Genomic DNA, 21,400 nt, shown 5'->3' on the forward strand with positions numbered 1-21,400 from the left:
TAATATATATATATATATATATATATATATATATATATATATATATATATTTAATCTCTGTTTTGGCCGTGGAATAGCCATTGAAGCTGACATGGCAATAAACTCTCTCTTTCTTAGATTATTTGTTTAATTTTAATTTGTTCCTTTCCTGGCTGGTTTACTTATTTTGTTGATGTAATGGTATAACCACAGTTAGTTTATGACAAGTGCCGATTTTAATTTGTTAATTAAATAAATCATTATCTCAAATAATTCATTTTGTACAAATTATTTATTTTAAAAACGAAGCAATAAAGCCACAAGTTCTGAAGCATATGTTCCGCATGCTGTGGCTTTGTTTGGAATTTTATTAATTGGCGCAAATACTGTATAATGCCATTCAATATGATCACTTTTATGAATATTATGTGCAGCTCAGAACAAGCTTTAATTTATTTGATGATTAATCGTATCTATAAAATTCTTTGGAAAACCTAAAAGCTTAAACTGCATATACATTTTGCTTGAGCTCTATGTTTTAAATAACCTCATTTTGAAAATGAGATGTTTCCTCTTTGAGCCATATGCTGAAATATCAATTAAAGTTAATCGTCATTCAGTGGTCCTGGATCAAATGATTTATGTAATTTGAAGGAAGATTCATAGGTAGTAATTTGCAATAATTGGATGTTTGTTAGTTTAAATGGCTCACCTTTTTCATTGCTACTTTGGCATAAAAATATAATTGGAATTCCTGAACGAAATATGAGTTTCAGTAATGAATACCACCTTTAGGGATCTATTAAAGTTGTAGAAAAGATTTGCACCATTTCATTATTGTAACAGAGTCATTCTGATTTTACACTTGTAAGAAAAACTCAAGAGTTTGGTGTTTTGACTGTACCAGTTTAAGCGTTAAAAATAATTACACACCACTCTTCAGTGATTATAGCAATTTTGCCCAGAATTTCCCAAGAGCATGTCATGATTGTATAATGTTGACTTTTTTTTTTCTTTTTGCTCACTCTGTCATAACTACTTTCGGCCCTTTGACTTTGAAGTTAAAAAGCACGGACTGGTCTTCATCTTTGCCTTCTTTTTCAGCCTTCTCTTAACCTAATAATATATCTAATATGTTTATATCTGACTGTCCTTTGGTAGCCCTGGATCACAAGACTCCAGAGCTTTCGTGCTTTACTTTCATCACATGATGTTCAGCCCATGTGAGTTGCCATGGCGATGCACATGGGGGCCCAAACTCGCCCTCATAACTACCATTTATATAGTTTGTCCACCCACAGCTTCCACAATCTGTTCAAAACATCAACACAATGGGTCACAGAAATGCACACACCTCTGCTTTTCAAATTTGTGCATATTTTCTCAAGGGTAATTGCTCGGCTCCATAGTTTTGATTCTCCCTTTTTTTCATCAAATCTTTTCTGTTTTGACAGATTCTGACACCAGCGATTAGCTTTTCTAGTTTCTATTTAGTTTTACCTATATATACTGTACAGTTGAAGTCAGAGTTATTAGCCCAGGGACTAAGCTGAAGGAGAATAAATGAATACAATCTATCAAGTAAGTGCATTAATCAATAACATTAAAATTGACATTGATAAATCGTAACAGTCTATTGTCATTTATGATATTTGAGATTTGGATTTAATGTAAGTAGAGCAATGTGAACATTACAAACATTGTAAACTAAGCTTCTTAAATTTAAATAATGTAGTGTAACACATTGTGAAACATCAATATCTGTGCATTGTTTATTACTAAAAAAAAATAATTTATTGAATTAGTATTTTTCTTATAATGCAGAGAGTTTTGAGGTAAGGGATGTTTTCATATACTATTCACAAACAGTCGGACAAGCTCATTCGGTTCATCAAACTTCATCTTTTAAAATCGAACGTGGAATAAAATGCTCAACTGATAAAAGCAGGTGTATTAGCGTGCTGCTGCATTGAAAACATATGATTTGATTCACAACTTCTGATGGTTCTTGGGATATAGCAGCTTCTGCTGTCAAAGGCAAGTGGGATTTAGTTTGTTTTGCAAACAAACATTTATTTCTGAATGCGCTGATTCAGATGTAATGTATTGATAATTTTAAGTTTTACATAATTTTTTAAACTATTTATTGTACATGTTTACATGCCTAAAGCATTCACTCAATGTCATTATGGACCAATATTCTCTGGTAGGGCTGCACGTTTAATCGAAAAAAGATCACAATCTCTACTCGACCCTACACACGATCATAATTAAGCTTTTCTACGTTTCAGCCAAATATATTTTCAAGGTCAGCAGAGAAGCAAGGCAGTCACACAAGTCTTCACAGCAACATTAGCTATGTTTTCATCCTAATAAATGTAAATGAACTTTATGCACAAAACTGGATTATTGCATAAAAGACGTGCGAATAATGCAGCGTTTTCATCCGAGTCAAAGCGAACAAAATCGTCACTTCCTAAATAAGTGGCGCCAAATATCAACTGTAAAAACGAAATTTGCTGCAGTAAGAGAAGCTGCGTGAGTATTATCTTCATATATTAAATGACTTGCACCTCAGAAGGCAATCCTGACACGCAGTGAACGCCGTGTCATTTGGTGAAGGTGTCAGACGCAGAGCACAGACTCTCTTGATTCTGGATCATAATGGATCATGTAATAATATAATAACACTAATATTTAAACTGTAAGTCATTTAGAATGACCAAAACAACAGTTCAGATGGTTTACAGTGTGCTCAGCCTGCTGGTTTATCCATTCACACACATTTTCATCATCACATGACCTTTTTCAATGCGCATTCTGAAATTTGTGCGGTAGAAGTGTTTCCATCGTAGTTTTTGCACATATTTTTTTATCGAATAAAGTTTATTCTACTCAGTTATGCACATAAGTTTTTTATGGACATTTTTAAAATTAATGTGCATCATGGTGTTTAAATCAATAGTTTTTTTATGCGTATATGCAAAATGCGCATAAAAATAGGTGGATGGAAACATAGCTATTGACACCTTTCATTTCATTTTCTTGTCGGCTTAGTCCCTTTGTTAATCTGGGGTTGCCACAGTGGAATGAACCGCCAATTTATCCAGCAAGTTTTTAAGCAGCGGATGCCCTTCCAGCTGCAACCCATCTCTGGGAAACATCCACACCCACATTCACACACTCACTACGGACAATTTAGCCTACCCAATTCACCTCTACCGCATGTCTTTGGACTGTGGGGGAAACAGAGCACCCGGAGAAAACCCACGCGAATGCTGGGAGAACATGCAAACTCCATGCAGAAACGCCAACTTAGTCGAGGTTCGAATCAGTGACCTTTTTGCTGTGAGGCGACAGCACTACCTACTGCGCCACAGCTTCGCCCTCTATTGACCTTAAAATGGTGTTAAAAGTGCAGTAGGTTTGATTTGCATGTATGTGTCTTTTTCAAGTGGTGCTCGCTGCAGAGCCATTTGAGGAGAGCTGAGCTCCAGCGAGGGGGAGCTTAAGCTTGAGCTCCACCTTTTTTGCACTTCTTCTACGAGTGATGTCACTGGGGGTAGGGTTAGGGGTGGGGTTGGTGTACGCATTAAAACAGCTTACAGGAGGAGGAGCGACAGCTCATGCTCCCCCTCGCTGGAGCTCAGCTCTCCTCAAATGGCTCTGCAGCGAGCACCCTCTCGTTTTTTTCACAGTGACAGCAGCCATGAGCTGCACTTGGAAGTGAAAGTGAAACCTGTGCACACATCATTTAAATGATCATGTCACATTTTACAGTTAAAATTACGAAAAGCATTAGATAAGTTTTTTTTTTCTTTCATAGTAAACACATAGTGTTGTGCATGAAAATACAATTTTACTGTGTCTGTATAACTACCCTAGCCAATGCATCATGTTGAATATGATGCAAGAAGGAATTTAATAATGACAAAATTCTAATTTTACCAGTGAAAACAAATGGTCTAATAATGTTGTTGATGGCAGATGACAAGCACATGTCTGAAACATAATAAATCAACTTTAGAAATATGAATAGTTATATTATGATGTCATCATTTTACTGTGAGTTAACAAACAGGACATATTGAAAGTCTGTTCAAGTCCACCATAATGACTATACAAAATTTAGCATTTTAAGCAACAGTAGACCGTTCGTGATCTTGATTTTAGGCAAAAAAAATAAATAAATAAATAATAATAATGATAATAATAATAATAATAATATATATATATATATATATATATATATATATATATATATATATATATATATATATATATATATATATATATATATATATATATATATATATATATATATATATATATGATTCACAATTTTGCCAGAATCGTGCAGCCCTATTCTCTGCTATTGCTTGTATGGGATTGGCTAGCATTCGCACTGGTATATTGCCATAAAGCAATCTGATTGAAAAGGTTTGTCAAATTCCACCATGAGCAGCTGACCCAGTGCTACTCGGTGGAACCACATTTCATTGTAATAACGCTTGACATCATTTCATTCAAAGTAAATGTGAAGCATTTGTGTCAACAGCCCTTTTAAATGGAGTTTCAGTGCTGTTAGACTCCTTAGAAATGCTTTGCCTGCTTTTACTCTTTATAATGTCAGCTTAAAAATTGGTTCAAACTTTTCCAATATTATACATGACATAATTAATGACAGGCCATTGAGTTATTATAACGCAGACTAGAGGATGGTGATGCAATGTGTAGCTGAATGACTCAGTGCACTTTTCTTTTCAACAATTCAATGGACCATTGAGTGAATCATTGAGTAAATTACTTTACTTAATATGGCTATTGAAAACCCTAGTTACCAAGACATTGTTTCAATGTTCTGTTTCAGACAAATGTCAGGTTCCTTTCTTTAAAACTTATGTTTTTAATTTCTTAATATCTTATCCAGTTTTTTTTTTTTTTTTTGCTCTAAAATAACTGAAATAATTGAGCGTAGTGTTATGGAACTGTAGCCATACGCACACCCACTAATGTTACACAGATATGCAAATAACTAAAAATCCTGTATTATTGATGCTACACCAGTGTTTCATGCCATTTGTAAGAAACACTACACACTTGAAATACTACAAGTTTCTTAAACTTTAATATAAAAGTTACATGATTAGAGGGTTTGTTCACCCAGATTAAAAATAATATGATTATTTACTCACCCTCATGTAGTTCTAATCCCCTGAGACTCTTTATTTCATCTTCAGAATCATGCTGGTTCTGATTTATACATCATTTAAGCCCCCATCAGATCACATATTTTTTATTGGTGGGTATGAAAGTCACTATGTCAGATCATGCGATTTTTATCTTGATAAAATTTTGACTTTTTGTTGTTAACAAATGTGCATGACTGCACGTTCATTGATGATCAGTTATACCGTGACGTCTGCGACATGTATTAATTTCCAAAGCAGTCACATGTGACTTGAAATCTTAATTTTAATGTTTTTTTTAATCTTACTGTATGTCAAAATCAATAAAGACTTGCTGACATCTATGACATTGATAGAATCAAATGTATATTTTATTTTTAATATTAAGGTATTTTCTTTTAAATCTAAAGGAGTATTTTCCAGGCATGGGTTGCTTATTAAACAATCCCTCATTTAAACCTCATTTAAAAGGAAAAAAAACAGATGCTCAAGACATAATCCTCAAAATTATGACATATAAAAAAAAAAAAATAGCAAATATATGGCAGAGGTTTGTGATACAACAATTACAGTCCTTGTTTTCCACTGAAAACAAATCATTCACCCGCACAGCTGAATAGTGGATGGCACAAACAAAAAAAATATTTGTTTATTTTTGTTAAAAATGTTAAAAAGTGTTAAATATATATATATATATGTATATGTATATATATATCTGCTAATATATCAGCTATCTGCCTCCAAATGTAAATAGATATTGGTTATTAGTATCGATCAATATATATATATATATATACAATTAAAAAAAATACAATATATACTAAGCATTTGCCACCATTGTGAACACCACTGCAATGTGAAGATTCTTGAAACCACACTAAAAGATTAAATAACAAATAATAATTTACAATATTTTGAAGTGCCCACAACATCTATATTCGCTATGTTTATTATCACAATGTATTCAATTATTTAATATTTGGCAAATGTCTAACATCAGTGCACAGTGGTTGTGAACAAGTGCAATATACTGACTCTAAGGAAACTGTTAAAAATACTGTATTATTTCAGTTTTAAATGCCCACAAATGTATTCTCATAGCTTGATAATATTCCATTTAAACCACAGAAGTAGAAAAATCTAACATTGCATTATTTTTTATTCACAGATATATATGTTGCAATATGAATACAATTTCACTAGATTAATTTAGATGAATTGATTTCTGATGATTCTGACGGGAAGAACAGTAAAAAAAAAAAAAGAAACAATCTACAAGTGTAGATAAATTCAATTAAGAAAAAATGATACCAATTAAATAAACAGCAGTTGATTGTTTTCTGATTAGTCAAACTGTATTTAGGTATACAGAAATTGAAAAATCTAATGAAAAATAATACTGCACAATCTTCGTTTTATAAACGATTAAATTGTTATTAATTTGTCAAAGTTAAAAATTGTCCAGTTTCTGAGGCATGAATGCTCTTAAAACCCTCACATGGTCACAGGTCTCCAAAAGCACATGCGAAATTATAAATTAAAGTCCAGACTCAACATTGTGTTTGCCCAAGATGTGACTATTGCGAATAATCACATTGCAATATCGATGCTGAAACTATATATTGTGCAGCCCTAAGGCTTATGGACAGTTTTGTAGGTGCTTTTAGATAGATATTATTATGGACTTTGAATGAATCGAGAACCTTGTTGTCAATTAAGAAAGATAAAATAAAAAAAATATAATATTAATAATAATAAAAATAAAAATCTTAATTTGTATTTTGAAGACAAATGGAGGTCTCAGAATTGAATTAAAAAGTAATCAATAACCTAATTCAAAAAAATTTTGTAAACTAAGCCTTTTAAAAATGCTATTTCGAGTCCATTTTGAGCTCCTTGTACTGCATCATGGCTAGAGTAAGAAAATCATATATATTTATTTATTTGTTTTTTTTTTTTTTGCCGATCTGCAGTCTCTGGTCTTCCTGGCCTGTGTTTCTGCGGTGGCTCTGGGTTTGTGTCTCCTGCTTCTGTCTGTTTATCTGACCTGCCTGTGCTGCTGTCAGAGGGAAGAGGATGAGGAAGTCAAGAGACCTGACACCTGCTGCGTCACGTGGGCAGCTGTGATCACTGGCCTGGTCATATGGTGAGCAATTTTACTTTGTTTTACACCAGACAGGATGTTTGTTCACACCTCACAGAGGGGATTGTTTTATTTATAGATCAGAGCTATGTTTAGTGTAACACTGTGTCCTAATAATATATATATATATATATATATATATATATATATATATATATTAAAACGTTTGTGCTGCCCCATACATTACGAACTACAGAAGAGGACATATTTTTCAGCCAGATAGCGCACCTTCTTATACTTCTGCCTCCACATCAAAGTCCCTGAAAGCAAAGAAGGCCAAGGAGCTCCAGGATTAGCTAGCCCAGTCACCAAACATGAACATTATTGAGCAAGAATGGGGTAAGATGGAAGAGGAGGCATTAAGGATGAATCCAAAGAATCTTGGTGAACTCTGGTAGTTCTGCGAGAATGCTTTTTTTTGCCATTTGAGTCATTGCAGAGATGTATGGATGCAGTCCTCCAAGCTCATGGGAGTCATACACAAAATTAATTCTTTTCCCACTGCACCATGACTTTATATTCTATACTGTACATTATTTTTGTTAAGTGACAAGACTTTTGTTGAAGCAAGGTCAGACCTTACAGTCCTAATTAAATAATCAAACATCAAGACATGATCATATTTTATTTTGGTAAAATAAGCGGAGGTTGACGTGATGGCGCAGTAGGTAGTGCTGTCACCTCACAGCAAGAAGGTTGCTGGTTCGAGCCTTCATTATGCTGTGGTGGCGACCCCAAATTAATAAAGGGACTAAACTGAAAAGAAAATTAATGAACGAACAAATAAAATAGGCACAATCTAGAGATCTTTGCCTTTCTTCTAACCCACTTCTGATACCAAACGAATAACCAGAAGTTAAGTTATTGTTTGTCAATCCTAAAACATGGATAGGCGACAATTATTTTGTTCAGGTTGCCATCCTAGCCACATTTTACAGTAATATTGATTGTATTGCGCCTGTAAACAAATAAACTAAACTACCCAGCAAACATTTTGTGTGTTTAAAAGAAGTCTAATAGATGTCTAATAGACATAGACCGCTTGACTAAAACAAGGCTAAATTTGGGCTGTCAGTAAAAATCTTATAGACGTCTACAAATAACCAAAACTAGACTAGCCATCAAGTACACATGAATGAATGACTACACAAGTGAAATCTGTATTTTGTCTTTTGTCTGTATTTCATGACTAGTCTTGTTTTGACCTGCCATTAGATGTACAGTATAGATGCTTGACAGCTCAAAATTAGCCTTGTTTTAGCCAAGCCGTCTATGTTTAGACCTCAATTAAACATAAAATTGCTTGGTGGATACTTCCTCATTAATGGATCGTTATGTTGCTTAGTTACATGCTCTGTCAATCTTCTCACCACATCACGCACAGTTCATTCATATTTAATGACCTTTCGGATGAGATTAATGCAGTAGGTTAATCTGCGATTCACAAGTCTTACATACATAGAAGACTCCTCAGATCTTTGCATATTTATGCATTTAGAAGTTAATGTCTAAACACTTCTTTATAAATCTTCTCATTGCTTTTTAACATGGAATATAACACGAAAAACAAAATTTTGTAATGTGTAAATATTGTCCATGAGGTTAGATATTGTTCAACAGTCATTCAAAGATCTTTATCTAAGCCTTGACTGTTGGTCCTGCTCATCCCCATGTCTGTAATTTAACACTTTTATCCCTGCTTGTAGTTCTAATTAAATTCACATCAAATAGGCAATGTATCGTTGGCAGTATTAGCCCTTAAAGTACAGACTATTCTAAACTTTTTGATTTAACAAGTTTCAAGTAAAAACAAAGTGGTCTGGGGGAGTTTGCACAATGTGCCATTGTGAATTTCAGGAAACAGCTTTTCTCACTCTGAAACTGCTTTTAGGGCCAAAAACAGAAGGTAACGGTTCCAGAAACCCTTGAGTACTTTTTTTGTGAGTACAGACTTTGTGTGTGTTGAGCATCAGTCAAGACAACATTTGCCCCTGTCAGCTTTAATTGTGAGAAAAACTGGATACTTTTGAGATTTTGTCAGGTAATTTTATTGTCCGGGTATAAAATTATTTTTTGGGGTGGGATCAAAATCGGTGACGTAGCACCGATCTGCCTGTCCAGATGACATGTCAGTTTCTCATTATTATTTATAACAGAGTTTTCTTATACTATGAGAAGACCCTGCTTTTTTAATTATTCATGACTGCAAATGCTTTACTGTGAGACTGCGTCCGCGCATGGCATGCAGTATTTAGCTATTTATGTAGGGTTGTATGTGTTTGTATCCTTGATCCATGGGGTTTAATGCATGTTTTTTTGCACAATGCTGCCAGTGCCGATGCAGCAAAGCTAGTGATTTGCAGAAAGTATTTTTGTCAGGAGAGCTTTACGAGAATTGGAAAATGGCGGACTTTGTCTTTTATCAGTTGAGTTTGTTACCATTCAGACACATTGCCTATATCGTTTTGTTCGCCTATGTTTGTCAATAGATAGGGCAGGAGACCTGCTGCACTGCTATCCACTTTGTCTGCATTCAGACCTGGAGATTGAGGAGGAGAGAAGTCCTTCTCATTTATAGTGTTCAATTAAACATGTTTATCTTTATAATGATATAACAAATTGTGCGTAAATTAAATTATGAATAACAGGGCATAATACTGTTTTTAACTTTGTAAACTATTAAATCATGGGTCTCCTCACAGTTTGTGTCATTTTGTCAACGGTCAATGTGATCCAAACATACACACATGCATTTATAAAACAAAAACAATACCTTCATTGTTGGAACATAATTTAATCATGGCACACATTTCATCTCATTTGAATCACATTGTTTTTACTTATTTTAGACAACTGAACCAAAGATATCAAATCACATTCACTTGCATTACCTTTATTTGTATAACTCTTTATCAAAAGGGTTTTATATGAGAGTTCATTCATGAGAATAGAACTCATGGTTTAGGGCTCTATTTTGACGGTCCATGCGCAGACCGCAAAACGCAGGGCGCAAACGCTTTTAGGGCGTGTCAGGATGCGTTTTTGCTAATTTAAGGACGGGGAATCTGCCTTGCACTGCGGCGCATGGTCTAAAAGGGTTGAGTTTATTTTCTTAATGAGTTATAGGTGTGTTTTGAGAATAAACCAATTAGAATCTCATCTCCCATTCCCTTTAAGAGTCAGCTGCGTTGCGCCAAGAGCGCATTCGCTATTTACAGGACGCAAAGTAAGTCTAAGTGGAAAAAAATTAGCATTTCACAAGCAAACAGTTAACAGTTTTTTTTTTTTAACAGAAAACTGTTAAACAGAGCATCTACTGCGTGAAAATGAGAGATAATGGATCACTTTCACTTTCGCTCTTGGATAGGGAAACCTTTACGCACAGACATCAATTAGTTTATAAATAAATAATTTTGTTTGTTAAGCGCAAATATTCGTTTCCAAACTATTTCTAAATTCAGTTCTAATTTCCAGCAAACAAATAAATGAATAATAATAGCAAAATGTGCTCAAAAACCTGAGTTATATCCTAAAACACATGCTGTGCCCCATATGGTCTAAAACCTGACAGGTGGGCAAATCTAAGGTTGTTTTTAATAAAACAAACATAAATATGGATATAATAAATAATACTGCTAATAATAATAACATTATACAAAAGCAAATTGTTATGAATGAACTGAAAAAGCCTCCCAAGATGAAGAAAACCTAAAAGCAGTGGTTTTTCATATTTTTGTAGGCTAGAAAATAATGTTTTGTAGTATTTTAATCCTTTATATTTATATTCTATATCTATTCTTATTATATCCTATATATATCCTTAATATATTGACATTTTTTCATATGTAAAGATATTTGCCTATTGCTCTCTTGTGCGTATTAAGCAGTGCGTAAGCGAGGCGCAACTCTGCGCCGGTGTTTAGACCGGGTTTGTTTTGGTCTAATCATAAATCTATTATAGATTCTCAAAATAGCAACGCGCCAGCGGTCTGCCTCAGAACGCCTTCCTTTTTAGACCATAACGCCTATGGGCGCAAAAATGAGCGCTAATGCATTTGCTATTTAAACAGCGTAGCCCAACGCCTCAAAACGACTTTTGCGCCAAGCTGAAACTACCAAAAGACTACTGCGCCACGCGCCACGGGTGTATGATAGGGCCCTAAACGTTTAGTGTTTGGATCAGTTAGAGCGTCATCTAAATTTGAAAAAAAAAAAAAAAAAAAAAAAGAGCAAGGTGATACGGCAAATCGGGGCGAAGCAGTGGCACAGTAGGTAGTTCGAGCTCGGCTCAGTTGGCGTTTCTGTGTGGAGTTTGCATGTTCTCATGAATTATCAGCCCCCTGAATTAATAGACCCCCTGCTAAATTTTTTCAGCATTTTCTGTTTAGCGGACAAAATATTTTTTTAACACATTTTTAAACATAATAGTTTTAATTACTCATTTCTAATAACTGATTTTTTTTTTTTTTGCCATGATGGCAGTACATAATATTTTATAATATATATTTTTAAGACGCTTCTATTCAGCTTAAAGTGACATTTTAAAGCTTAACTAGGTTAATTAAGTCAACCAGGCATGTTTGGGTAGTTATACAAGTTATTGAATAAAGATGGTTTGTTCTGTAGACTATGGACAGAATATAACTTAAAGGGGCTAATAGTTTTGACCTTAAAATGTTTTTTTTTTTTTTTTTTAATTATAACTGCTTTGTTTCTAGCCAAAATAAAACAAATATGACTTTCTCCAATAGAAATAAAATATATAATCAGACATAATGTGAAATAGTCCTTGCACTGTTAAACATAATTTGGAAAATATTTAAAAATAGAAAAAAAAAATATTCAAAGGGGGCTAGTAATTTCGACTTCAGCTGTATATCACAATATATTCAGTTCATATTGACCACATGTTTATACTGACCACATGGAAAGGACTATTTATTTTTTGACATTTTCAAGTATATGCTAAAATATGTACTCATTCATGGATGACTATTTCAGTTTTGGCAGAATCTCTGGGCAAATATTTGATTAAGAATGTAGATATATAAATTAATATGTTATAGAAATATAAAACACTTTTTTTAAATAATCATTGCAGGTTCAACATAAAACAATCAATAATGTACAAAATGTAAACTTGTACTTTGAAGCTTGCAACTTGATCCACCATTCTGTTATTCATATTTCTTCCTGCATCCAGATTGGTTATGCAAATGATCAATGAAATATTGCCATAAACAATGTATTTTGTTTGGTACAAACTCACCACGATATAAATAATAAACTTTTATTTTGTCAATACAGTATTTATTATCATATTGCACAGGACACTGTAAAACATGACTCAACCCCAAATCAGAAAAAAATTTGGGAAAGTGTGGAAAAAGCAATTAAAAAAGAAATAAAGTGATTTCCAAATTTACTTTGACTTGTATTCAATTGAAGACAATGTAACATCAATTAATGTGTTCCTCATGATTTGTATTGTTTCTTTTCAAAATTAACACATATTACAATGTTGGTTCTTGAACATCTTAAAACATTTACCACTTTGTAATGTTGCCATTCCTTTTTGTTACACTTAAACAACTTTTAGTTATTGAAGACACAAAAAAGATGAAGTCTTTCAGGTATAGTCTTAAGGTTGGCAACAGTACTGATCTCACAAGGAAACATAAGTATTTTACATTTTGTCAGTTTAGTGGCTAATTCGTACAAATTTGTACGAGTTCAGTTGTATGAAAATGTACAATTTTAAAAAGAAAACGTGGCACCCAACCCCACCCCTAACCCCAACCGTCATTGGGTGATGACGAGTAAATTGTACTAATTAGATCATACGAATTCATACAAATTAGCCACTTAATAAAAAAGTTATGAATTGGCATGAGATTGCGTTACACATTCTCTATTGGAGACAGCTCGGGTTTGCAGGCAGGCCAGTCAAGTATTTATATCCTCTTCTTCCGCAGCCAGTACTTTGTAATGTGTGCTGCATGTGGTTTTTCATTGTTTTGTTGAAATATGCATAGGTCTCTCTGGAAAAGAAAGCAGAATTTTGTGCTCCAAAATCTCTATGCACTTTTCAGCATTAATGGTGCCATAACAGAAGTGCAAGTTACATTTGCCAAGGGCACTGACACAACCCTATACCCTGACAGATCCTGGCTTTTGGACTTGTTGCTGGTAAGAATCTGGATGAATATTTTCTTCTTTGGTCCACAGCACACAGTGTCCATTTCTTCCAAAAAAAATACCTGAAATACTGATTTATTTGACCAAAGTACATGTTGTCAATGTGTGATAGTCCATCCTAGATGCTTCCGAGCCTACAGAAAATGACTGGACACTTTTAACATTGGGCTTTCTTTTCGCATAATCCAGTTTTGACTAGCATTTGTGGATGTAACTACAAATTATGGTACTTGACAAAGGTTTGCCAAAGTAGTCCTAAGCCCATGTGGTGATATCGCTCATAGATGAATGATGAGTGTTGATGCAGTGCCACCTGAGGGATCGGATATCACAGTAGTTTAGCTTAGACTTGCACCCTGGTCTTTTACACATTGAAATTCCTCCAGATTTATTGTATCTTTTAATTACATTATGCATTGTTGAAGGTGAAATATCCAAATGTCTTTCTATCTTTCTTTGAGTAGCATTGTTTTTAAACAATCTTCTCAAATTGTGTTGGCAAACTGAAAATCCTCTGCCCATCTTTGCACTTAAAGGACTAGACCTTTCTTAGATTCTGCTTTTGGTTGTAGAATTTATGTAAATTAAGTTGTCAGCTTAAGTTTTAAGTTATGTGCTTAATTTACTTTATTTTTAAGTTGACAACCTGTTGCTTTTAAGGCATTTGGTTTACTCACTTTAAGTAACTTACTCACAAAATATCACTTTTTACAATGTAGAAAGAAAATATCACGCAAGTCACACAAGATCGAGTACTAAAAGGTTAAAATGGCATTTAGGAATGCAATGATTTTTTTTTTTTTTAGCTTGTGACACTTGATGCAGGATATTAGTATTATTTCTCAGGAATATGCTGTGTTTGGATTGGATTTGTTATGTGGCATGTTCATGGGTGAGATGTGAGCTGCAAATGAAGAGATATTTTTAGTTTTTAAGCCAGATATTCTGTGACCTTACTTGCGGTTTCTTGATCTTTAAAAATGACGATGCAAATCAGATCATGAACCGCTGCCTTCAGCTCAAATTGTCCGGAAATAAGACAGAAACTCGATTCTAATTTAGTGAAAATGAATCCTCCTCCACCTCTGCTCTCTCCGAGCCGGATATGTTGTGTGAATTTATTCAATGCTAACCTTCACACACCTGTCACAAGATTAATGTATTGTCTGTTGTTATCAGACACGAAAACATTTCTCATGTTTTTTGTTTTGTAATTTTTAACAAATTTTTAACAAACAAATGTTTTGATCTTGTTTTGATATTTTTTTCGTCTCGTCTTGTTTTGTGTTTCGTCTTGTTTTGTGTTTCGTCTTGTTTTGTGTTTCGTCTTGTTTTGTGATTCATCTTATTTTGTGTTTCATCTTGTTCTGTGTTTTGTTTTGTTTTGTGTTTTATCTTGTTTTGTGTTTTGTCTTTTTTATTTAATTTTGTAATTAGGTAATAAGTTATATACTTGTATAAGAAAAATATAAATTCAGTGCTTGAATTTATTAGAACACCTGTCATTAGGAAGAGAAATTACATGTTTTTTAAGAAGTATTAAAAACACTATAAAAATGGAGAAATAGCTAATTTTAATACTCTCAAGTTAAATTGATTTGTTGTGTAAGCAAATTTTGAGTCTGCACATAGTAAAATGTAACTAGTTGACCTTGAAACTTTATAGCAATTGGTTTCCTCTTTTTTTTTCCTAAGCAGTGAGCATAACTTAAAACAGTTTCTATTACAACTTCGGAATAAAGTAAACTTCACAACTGTTGACTCAAAATAATTAATTATAATAACTTCTTATTAGTGTTCACATTACTAGGAAAATAGGAAACCGATTGCCTTAAAATTGTTAAGTAAGCTAAACTAAAACATTTACTTAAAAACAAAAACCAATACCTTACTTACTCACTCCCAGGGCCATTTATGCGAAGTTGATATTTAGCCGCACCATATTGATGTTTCTTCATTTTTATGAGGTTTATTTAGCCTCAACCCCCAACCAGGAGGACGAGGACAAACACACACATACACTACAGACAATTTAGCTTACAATGTTCACCCATAGAACATGTCTTTAAACTGTGGGGGAAACCAGAGCGGCCAGAGGAAACCCACACAAACATGGGGAGAACATGCAAACTCCACACAGAAATTCCAACTGACCTAGCCAAGGCTCAAACCAGCGATTTTCATGCAGTGAGACGATAATCTATTGCAGTATATAGCATCCTCCTACTGCAAAAAAATATATATATATAACGCTTTATAACAAGGGAATTTTTGACCAATGTTTAATGCAACAACAACAACAACAACAACAACTATTATTATTATTATTATTATTATTATTATTATTATTATATAAAATAAAAATAATAAAACATTTATATTATTATTATTATTATTATTTTATTATTTATTTTATTTTTTTTTATTATTAAATAAATATTTCATAACATCAATTATTATATAATTATATACATGTTCAATTTATTTATATTAATATATTTATACATTTTGATCATCAAATAATTGAAAAGCTCTTAGATTTTTTTTTTTTTTTTACTCAAGCTTTAATTCTTCCACTGGTTTCCTCAGTTCCCTCATCTCTATCATTAACATGCTTTTGACACATGACCACTCAGAAGTTAAAAACACATATTACTGAAGTTAAAATTACTCTAATCTATTTAGTTTAACAACTTAATGTGCTAAAAAGTTGGGATTACTTGTTTAAACATTGTAAGGTGAACACACTTATTCATAATTCAGGAGTTAGCTGCACTTAATTTTATTAGTGAGAACAGCTACTACTTTTTACAAAGCACTTTGCGAGCAATTAGGAAATTACTGAAGTGTTACATTCAACCAATTAAATCTATTTTTTCTATGAAATACCCCATGTACACAATATATATATATATATATATATATATATATATATATATATATATATATATATATATATATATATATATATATATACATATTAGGGATGTGCGGAGCAGCCGGTATTTGTATTTGTTAAGGGGGGAAAAGTATTTGTATTTGTATTTGTATTTGTATCCGAGTAAAATTCAAAATGGCGCAAAAATATATATTTTTTCTATTACACTTCTAATTTACATTATAGTAAAAGTATTGTTTAATTATACCCATTATATAAATTATAGATATGCAATATTGGTTGTTGTTTTTGAACATGTGACAAGAAATGTCATTGAAAAGAAAATAACATAGAAGCCATTATCTCATACATGGTTAAACCAACAACTAATAAAATACCATTGTGAATATTATGAACCCCACCACCACCGTTCTTGTTGAAGGACACTGAATAGACAGAATAAAAACAAATAATACTTCAAAAAACTGTTCTTCTTCTGAAAGAACTTCTTTCCAATGCACAGAATTCCAAAAACTAATATTAACTAAATAAATCTAAATAAACCCCTGCCTGGGGGATCTGGCAGAACAAAAGTATTCTATATAATAATAAAAGATACAGCCCTGCTATTGTCATCTGCCAGCCACAAAACAGACACAAAGTTTTTTTTTTTTTTTTTTTTTTTTTATGTTTGAAACTGACTTGCTGGGGCAGAATGTGGCTGTGTTGATGGTTTGGTGCTTGTGGAGGATTTAGCAGAGCATAGCTGTGCTGATTGAGTGGATTGATGCTTGTGGGGGGTTCACAGACAGTATCAGGAGAGGATGCTTTTAGTGCATGTGATAATACATTACATAGAAGGTTGCGCGGTGGCACAGTGAGTACCACTGTCGCCTCACAGCAAGAAGGTTACTGGTTCGAGCCCTGACTGGGTTCTCCCCATGTTGGCGTGGGTTTCCTCCGGGTGCTCCGGTTTCCCCCACAGTCCAAACACATGCAATACAGGTGAATTGGGTAAGCTAAATTGTCCCTATTGTATGTGTGTGAAAGAGAGTGTATGGATGTTTCTCAGTGCTGTGTAGCAGCTGGAAGGGCAGCCACTGCGTAAATCATATGCTGGATAAATTCGTGGTTCATTCCACTGTGGCAACCCCAGATTGATAAAGGAACTTAGCCGAAAAGAAATGAATGATTATGCATAGAAGATGTTGACAGATGTTTAATATCTCTGCCGATTTCACTTTTGCACACATTATAACGTTACAGTATCAGTTTGTTTTATCTGCAGCACCACTGACTGTAAAATTCTTCCACAAAGAACATCAAGTTTTTTTTTGACTGGTGGAGGACCAAGAAATGGCTCAGAAGCAGTCTCACTCTTTTTCTATTCGGGTGCCCAAATGTATTTGAGGAGTTTCAAGTTAATAAAAAGTGACTGGAAGCTATGCTAAGGTTAACTAGCCTATAGCATATATCTTGCTGTCTGCAAAAGACAGTAATGTAGACGTACCATATAACTCCCATAAGTGCATACTATTCGACACAACTGCAAAAGCATCGTTTTAACCTTTATAAAAGAATGTTAACGTTACTCTGTCAACAGACTATTGTCTAAATTACCGCGCTAACAGAGCTAACGTTGCGTAAACAGAGCACCCGATTGCAAACTTCCCGATCCCGATCAAACTCTGCTACAAGTTTATAAACTGCATCTGGAACCCAATTAAGGTACAAAAATCTATTTAACAAAAATAGTGATGCAGATAAGAATTTTTTTCGCTCAGCCGAGCCTTCTCTGTCTGTATCTGTGGAGAAGCTTGTGTCAGACACCTCCGCCCCGCCCTCCGACTGAGCGTCTCACTCGCTCTCTCTCTCTCTCTCTCTCTCTCTCTCTCTCTCTCTCTCTCTCTCTCTCTCTCTCTCTCTCTCTCTCTCTCTCTCTCTCTCTCTCACTCACGCGGGCATGCACTGTGGTCTCAGGAGGAAACGCTGCTTTTTGATATAGTGTTTTTCTTGCTCCCGAATACAAATAATTTTTCAAGTATTTGTTCGAAATAAGTATTCGTAAAAACACGCTATTCGTGCCTTTCCGAATACCGTATTTGGGTTCGACTCCACCCTTAATATATATATATGCATACAATATACAATACATAAGCATTTTAATTAAAATGTAAAATAAAACATTTTTTCTGCCATTCTTGTGAAAGTAAATTTGAAAATACAAAAATAACAACAATCATATTTTAACATTATAGAAACACAACTGTGACTCAAACCTCACATACATTCATTTGGTTGGTCTAATCATGTTTACGGTAGGATGTGGATCTGGAAATTGGAATATGTCTCTAGTAGGAAGTCAGGATGAATGGAATGGAAACTCGATTCATGCCCTCAAGGACCTCTAAATTGATCTTGCAGAGGGTCAGACTTCCAGAATTAAGAGAGTTAACACTCTGCTAGCACTGTTTGCTTTTCATAATGTCAGTAAAAGAGAACAGTGTTTTTAAAGCACTAAATTGAATTGGCAGAGGGAACAGCTTTAACTTGTGACAGTCATAAAAGTTTGAGTCGTCGTGATTGTGTTAACATTCCAAGTCGAGACAAAGTAAGAAACAGCTAAGTGCTGTGGCGTGATGCTGCTTAGCATAATGTCCTGCTTAACCCTTAACCTGTCTATATGTAACCATACAAAATATATGTACACGCCATTGGAAATAACTGGATGTTTAAGTTTGTTTTTTATGTTATTTTTTTTATTTTTTTGCGTTTTGTTTTTTTTGTTTTAGATTTGTTTATTTTTATTTTTTTATTTTTTATTTTTTTTTGCTTTGTTTTGCTGTTTTGATCTTGTCTTGCTTTGATTTTTGCTTTGTATGGTTTTGGTGCGTGTTTTTTATTTTTTTATTTTTTTATTTTTTGCTTTTTGTTTTTGTGTTTTGGTTTGTTTTATATATGCAGCGCTTACCAAATTCATTAGACCACATAATGTAAATAATTTAAAAATTAAGTTAAAAAAAAATAAAAATAAAAATTAAATTCTAACAAACCTACTCTCATTTATTAAATTTCCAGTGAAATCTTAACAACAGTTTTTTAGATGGTTAGTGTTTGCATATTAGTCTTACGAATATCTACAGAATACGTTACTGAGCTCCCGAACAGAGGTAAAATTCTCATCAAGAATATATAAACATCCAAAACTTGCAGTTTGTTACCTGCACTTAAACAAATAAGGATTTATGGATGGATGGATGGATGGATGGATGGATGGATGGATGGATGAATGGATGGATGGATGGATGGATGAACGGATGGATGGATGCATGTATGGATGGATAAATGGATACATTTTTTATATTTTTGATGCCACCTTATTCTTCAGTTTTCTCATCAAATCTTAAGATCGATCAAATGCTCTCTAGTTTCTGACATGTCCTGCCCCCATCAAGAAACTTTTCGTGTGCTTTTTATTTTTTGAGATTAAGCTCAACCAACCTCACTGGCAAAGAGAAACAAACTGTCTTCATTTTTCAATTGAAATGACATCACACATCAAACAAAAATGCACATTTCAAAGCACTCCATTGCACCCTTAAATTGTTATTAACTCAGTCTCTTTTAAAATGTAGCATTCAACCGTAAAACTTGTTTTTGTACTAAGGACTGAACATTAATAACTGTAACTGAATTTAACCATATATCTAATGCCACTAACTTGTCTTTCATCTTTTTGGAATAATTATGTCAGATGGTTGTGATTAACCGTTATGTTCATCTCTTTTTACATCTTCTGCAGTGACTAAGGGCCTACTCACACTATGCTATTCGAACCGTTCCCAGGCCTGTTTCCCGTATCATTTGAGAATTGTAGTTGCTCTGAGCGTGGTTCACCTGGGCTTTGGCGCGGTACGCTGGTGTGTGAATGCAAAACGTGTCTGAAAACACGAGTCCGAAACTGAAAAGCGAGACTTGACTTCTAAGTGACTGTTTGATATCTATTTATTAGTCATTTTTACTGTTCAATAAACGTAAACTGTCCTAGTTTATTAAAGACGCAAACCCCGCACTGCACGACAGCTGCACCTTCAGCAAACCTCCTTATTCCTACAGCACAAGGACTTTATGATTGTTATTGAGCGTCAAAAGTGGCTGATCTGTTCAGCGAAATATTTGACTGCGTGTCACTGCATCTCAAACCTCTAAATCTATATAACTAAAGAAATTTCCACTGAGCTGAGAGAGCACTTACTAAACAGTGCATCATTCATGACGTAAGCGTGCCCAGGCTCGAATGTGATGAGAGTGCGGGTCGTCAGGGGAGACGGGAGTGGGGACAAGCGTGCTTTGGCCCGGTTCAAGGCAACTGTACATAGAGTGAGTATGCCCTTATGCACACAACACCTCAAAAATGCTGAGCCACAGTAGGTTAAGCTCAAAAGCAGGTTCAGTCGTATTTGGCCTTTTATTTAGCATTCTGAAGTCTGAATAAGGGCTTATGGAAGGGATTAAGTTGCATCTCAGTTTTCTCATTTCCTCCACTTAATATAACACCTTTCTCAGCCTACTGTTTCCTGTCAACCTCTGATATCACTTGTTCTTGGGTTTTGTCTTTAGTTAACAGATGACATCATGGTTCTCTTTTACGCCGGATGTCAATGTTGTAACCACATACCCAGAATTTGGACATATTTAAAAAAAAAAAAATAAATAAATAAATGCTGTTAATTTTTATTCACTCTTGATTCACGTCTATATTTATACATGTTTAATTTGAACTTGCAACAATTGCAACATGCGAGTGACCCATACAGTTTTCTTCTTCAATTGAGAATCATGCAGATTGCCACTTTATAACAAACACCATGCCTACCAAGTAAGGGTTCTGTTGCCAGTGGAAACTGTACCACTCAACGGAAATGTGGCGTGAGGTCATCCCCTCCTTTGAAGGACTTAAATTCAAATAGAGACTCTGAATGCAGTTGCAACACATTTGATGTCATTGATACG

The 21,400-nt window shown here is 34.1% G+C and overlaps 1 protein-coding gene across 1 annotated transcript in view; it reads left to right on the forward strand.

The window, feature by feature from the left end:
• The window catches only part of ttyh2l (tweety homolog 2, like), a 103,044-nt gene that overhangs the window by 10,554 nt on the left and 71,090 nt on the right, over positions 1-21,400 (forward strand). Inside the window, 1 exon segment of the mRNA NM_213256.1 lies at positions 7,142-7,314. Within this exon segment, the coding sequence (NP_998421.1) occupies positions 7,142-7,314 (173 nt within the window).

The sequence above is a fragment of the Danio rerio genome, chromosome 3, assembly GCF_049306965.1.
Source record: "Danio rerio strain Tuebingen ecotype United States chromosome 3, GRCz12tu, whole genome shotgun sequence".
Taxonomy (NCBI): domain Eukaryota; kingdom Metazoa; phylum Chordata; class Actinopteri; order Cypriniformes; family Danionidae; genus Danio; species Danio rerio.